At 35.6% G+C, this 4,468-nt stretch overlaps 1 protein-coding gene across 14 annotated transcripts; it reads left to right on the top strand.

Annotated features, from left to right (window-relative positions):
• On the top strand, window positions 1-4,468 carry LOC110804055 (uncharacterized). Of its 14 annotated transcripts, none has more exons than XR_008926336.1 (4): window positions 1-649; window positions 1,601-2,006; window positions 2,629-2,708; window positions 4,288-4,468. XR_008926336.1 is itself a non-coding variant. In XM_022009616.2 (3 exons), exons 1-3 carry the CDS (start codon window positions 432-434, stop codon window positions 4,335-4,337), a joined length of 348 nt encoding a protein of 115 aa, XP_021865308.1. In that variant the 5' UTR covers window positions 22-431; the 3' UTR covers window positions 4,338-4,468. The 14 variants fall into 14 exon arrangements, 1 of the variants encoding a protein (XP_021865308.1); XR_002537631.2 differs by having other exon boundaries at window positions 95-1,444; XR_008926340.1 differs by having other exon boundaries at window positions 95-1,444; window positions 1,975-2,006.

Consider the following 4,468-nt stretch of genomic DNA (forward strand, 5'->3'; position numbering starts at 1 on the left):
TTTGTGGTTGTTTGGTTTAAAACAAGGAATCAAGTGTATTTTTTTTTTTACTAAACATGTATTTATAAAGAACCAATTTAAATATACATGTAATATGATTAAATTTTCTTCCTGTTCAAAAACAAAGATTAAATAGAACTGTTTAAATAAATCCCATCAGCACAAAAGCAAAGATTAAATAGAACTGTTCAACCTCCACTTACAGCAGCAGAAATTAAAACAAAGATTAAAACAAAGCTTAGTCTAGACCTCCACTTAACAAAGATTAAAACAAACAAAGATTAAATAGAACTCTTGTCTGTTTTGATTTTTTAAAAGTTTACTTTAATTTTTATAAAAAAAGAAAAAGAATTTGATTCCTGGTAGTACATGTAATTTTCTATTTTTGAATGTTGTTGTGAGAATGGTTGGCTTAGATTTAGGCACACCGAATGGATATTTTCATCAACTTCACCACCAATTGTCTCACCATCGGTTTGACCTCCACTTACAGCAGCAGAGGTTGGACCTGGGCGAAGACGATGATCTGCGTCCTTAGTGGCACCGGAACCCGTCACACGTTAGTCTCCGACAACCAGGAGGCGGCGGGGCAGGTAGCGTCGGCTGTCGTGACGTTACCTCAACGGCGGCCGGAGCTTGGTGGTCGGAGGTTAGTTCCTGTGTGTTACACCGGTGGTCGCCTGGTGAAGACTCTAATGGCTTCCAATTGTTGTTGAAGATGCAGGATTAAGAGGAGAGAGAGGGGGTTGGGGGAAATGAGGAGAGGAAAGGGAATGGAAAAGTCTTGGGGGGGTGGGGAATGAGTGTAGAGTGTTTTGGGGTTAACTCAAAAATGAAAATGGGTAAAGGAAATGACAAAAGAGGGCTAACAAACAACAACAAAGGGAATGATATCAGCTCATTCCCTTTCCCTTTGATTATTATCCCCAACCAAACGGCCCCTGATAGAGTTTGTTGTTATATCCAGTTTGGTAGAAGTAGCCGACTCGCTGAATGACTGAAAAATTCTTGATTAATAAAGAATACCAGCAACTTAACTCAAGTGACCTGCATTGCACCATTTTTATTTTTCCATTGAGCAATCCTATATATCTGATTGATAACTCGCCTCCCCCTATTCATAGCGACAATGTTACAAGTCATATCAGATGTCTAAGGTCAATATCAAATTAGATGAGTACTAGCTGAAGTCAATTTTAGTTCAGGCGTATATAACTAGGTTATTTGGGTTTGAAAGCCTTTTCTCAATTTTCCTGCCTTTGCTCTCCATGAATGTGGTGCAAGTTCAAGTTTCTCTTGGCATCTGGTCCACAAACTGCCTCAAAATGGGTTTTACATAACTTTGGGTCAGATCCAGTGTTGGGTTTTCCAAGATACGGTTATTAGTATGTGCATAATTTTCCAACTGTATCATCTTGCTCATGTTGGGTGTTGCAGGGTTCAGGTAGGACCTTTGTATGATCATTGTTTATCTTAGTTTTTGTGTTGTCAGTGAGTGTGAGGCTTGCTTGTCTGTGTTATGCTTGCTGCTGCTTGTTCTTTGAGTTGCAGTCAAATAGTTAAGAGGGATTTTCTATGTTCTTGCCTTTTGGTGCTACAGGTCCATTTCTATACCGCTGGTTTTCAGCTTTGGGTTGGGTGGAGCTGCTTGGTTTGTAGTTCGTGGGGAATGGCTTAGCACTGCCGGTGGTTGGTTATTGCACTATTTGGGGCTGTTATCTTTGCTGTTCTGTGCAGATTGGTTTGACCAGTTTGGTGTATGCTAGTCTGTTTTGTAGACTGGTATGGTGTGTGCAGATTGGTTTGTAGACCAGTTTGTTCTTTTTTTTTTTTTTTTTTTTTTTCAGGTTGTCTGGTTTGGAGTGTGTTTGTTGGAAGCTTATAACTATGTTTTTTTGGTGTGTTGTGTCTATTTTGTATATTGAGCAGGTCAGGTGCATGTCCCTAGGCTAATTTGGTCATATAAATTTGTAGGTTTACCTCAAGGTGTTGATCAACAAATAGAGGTAGATTCTACAACAATTTTTTTCTGATGTTGAGTTAATAAATTAATCCACTTATATTAGAGCCATATCAAGCAACGGGGTCTGAACGAGTTTATAATACCATGAAAATTGGTTCAAGTAGCCAGAGTCTAATTCATCATCAGTTTGGATCTATATATTCTGGTTCAGATATGCTTGGGACAGTTACGTGCATTATATGTTACTGTTGTATTGTAGTTACCCAGAAGGTTGAATATATGTCTATTTTCATTTTTCATTTATACTTCTGGCGCTGTTTAGACTATGAAGCCATGGTACATCATCTTGACAAAATTTGCATTGCATTTATATGCGGGAACTTTGGTTTTGGATTTGGGATGAAATTTTCGAGTAACAACCTATAAGTCTTTGTTAGAAAATCCTTAAAACAAAGTTGCAAGTCTACTCTTGACATTGAAGATATAACACCATACAGTAGTATCAAAAAGTTTATACTTGAATACATGCATATATTTTCTTTCCTGGTGTATGTCTGATAAAGATCTGCACTATTTTGCACTCTATTTTTAAAAATTCTGTTATGTTTGTTCCTTGTATACTGAATGTCTTATGATGACATAAAATCTATCATGTATCTTTACAGGATTTCCCAAAATTTGTATAGGTCGACAAGTACAACAAGCACCCCAACCTGGAACCAACCTTTCTCCATCAGCACTACAGGTAATTACTAATTAGTAATTTCAAACTTTGCACCTGCTTCATTTCAGTCATTTCAGTAATACGAAGAGTGTCTTAAGAGTAATACTCTTGCAGATGTTCGACACTATTGCTTATTACTAAGGAATAATATGTATGAACAACAACAATTAAGTACTAATCTAATGTTAGCTAGGATAGATTACCTAGAATTCTTTTATCAATACGTACATGTAGATAAAGTGGTAATATGCTGGGATAATTTAATTTCCCTTCGGTTACTATTGATTGAGATGTTATTGACGGAGAACATGAATGAAAAAATCAACGAGGCTAAGTTTTTTAGAAAAACTTATTTGTCGCGTGGCTTATTTCAACTTTCCTTATGGAAACCCCTTGTCTTATGGAGTCAGTTTATTACGTGGAGGTTATTACCTCTTCCAGCTAGTGTTGATTGCTTTTTCCCCATGGTTGTAAAATGTCTGCTTCGTCCGGATACAGACACCTATAGATTGTGTTTCTGTCCTACATGGTTTTGTATATGGATATTGTCATAGGCCGTTTATAGATTTGGGTTTTTAAATAAAGTTGTGACACTTCAGTTATGGACTTGACTTCTCTTTATTTGTTTCGCCGGTGAGAGTCGAGGTGACTCTTCGTTTATTGAGCAGACTCAAGAATCCTAATATTGCCTCCATTTATTTTCTGTAAGAGAGGTTTTATAGATCTTTTAAATATCGTACATTAGTTTGTTAAGATTGGGAGACATGTGTAATCTCTACTTGTCAAAATAAGTTCAAACACAAAAACATATCTCCACTTTGTTTGTTCATGATTTGATAGCTGAAGTAGACATAGGGAAATTCTAGTGTTACCAAGAGTCCTGTTTATAGTAGAGATATCTATGTAGATTATTTTAGTTGAAACACCAAAATAGTGATGTTTGATACAAAGATTGGTGATCTGGTTTTGGTTTTATCAATGAGAGGCAATAATAGGTAGAGTTCATTTTTAGTAATGAAGATACAAGCAGAGTGAAGATTCAAAGTTATTTCTGAAAGATTAATTGACACTAATTGACACAAATTGACACTGTGACCAAATACTAGAATAAGCTGCTATAGACACATTGCTAATTTCGACGGTTCATTATGCATTTATGATATACCATTTTTGCCATTTTCGTCCAAAATTCAATTGTTTAAGTTTCAGGTTGTATGGGCAAAATCAGCACTTAATATATTTGTCATTAGTTAGAAGTATTAGATTGATTGTGTTTAGCCTTTAGAGACATGTGTTCAGTTCAATTCTGATTTGCTTTGCTATTCAGTTCTGTTCTGATTTCCTTTGCTGTCCAGTTCTGTTTTGATCTGCTTGCTGTTCAGTTCAGTTCTGATCTTTATAGCTGTTCAGTTCTGTTCTGATCAGTTGCTTGTTCAGTTTTGATCTGCTTTGCTCGTTTGTGTTTCTTTCAGTGCAGTTGTGTTGTGTGATTGTGTTGTGTGGTTTTCAGCTGTTGTTTTGCAGAATTGATCATATTATATCATTTTAATTACATGCATTAGTTTTCTTAAAATATTGACTATTATTTTTTTGTTTACAGGAGTCAGGATGGTAGATAGAAGGAGAATGGTAGATAAAATGATGGCATGAAGTATTAGTTCTTTTTGGAGATTCATTAGTTTTTTTAATTGATGTTTTTATATTATAACAATGCATGGTTTTTGTTATTCGAATGATTGTTTTGGATATTTTATTTTAATAATAAGTAAAACTTAATTCGA

The sequence above is a fragment of the Spinacia oleracea genome, chromosome 1 (assembly GCF_020520425.1).
Source record: "Spinacia oleracea cultivar Varoflay chromosome 1, BTI_SOV_V1, whole genome shotgun sequence".
Lineage (NCBI taxonomy): Eukaryota > Viridiplantae > Streptophyta > Magnoliopsida > Caryophyllales > Amaranthaceae > Spinacia > Spinacia oleracea.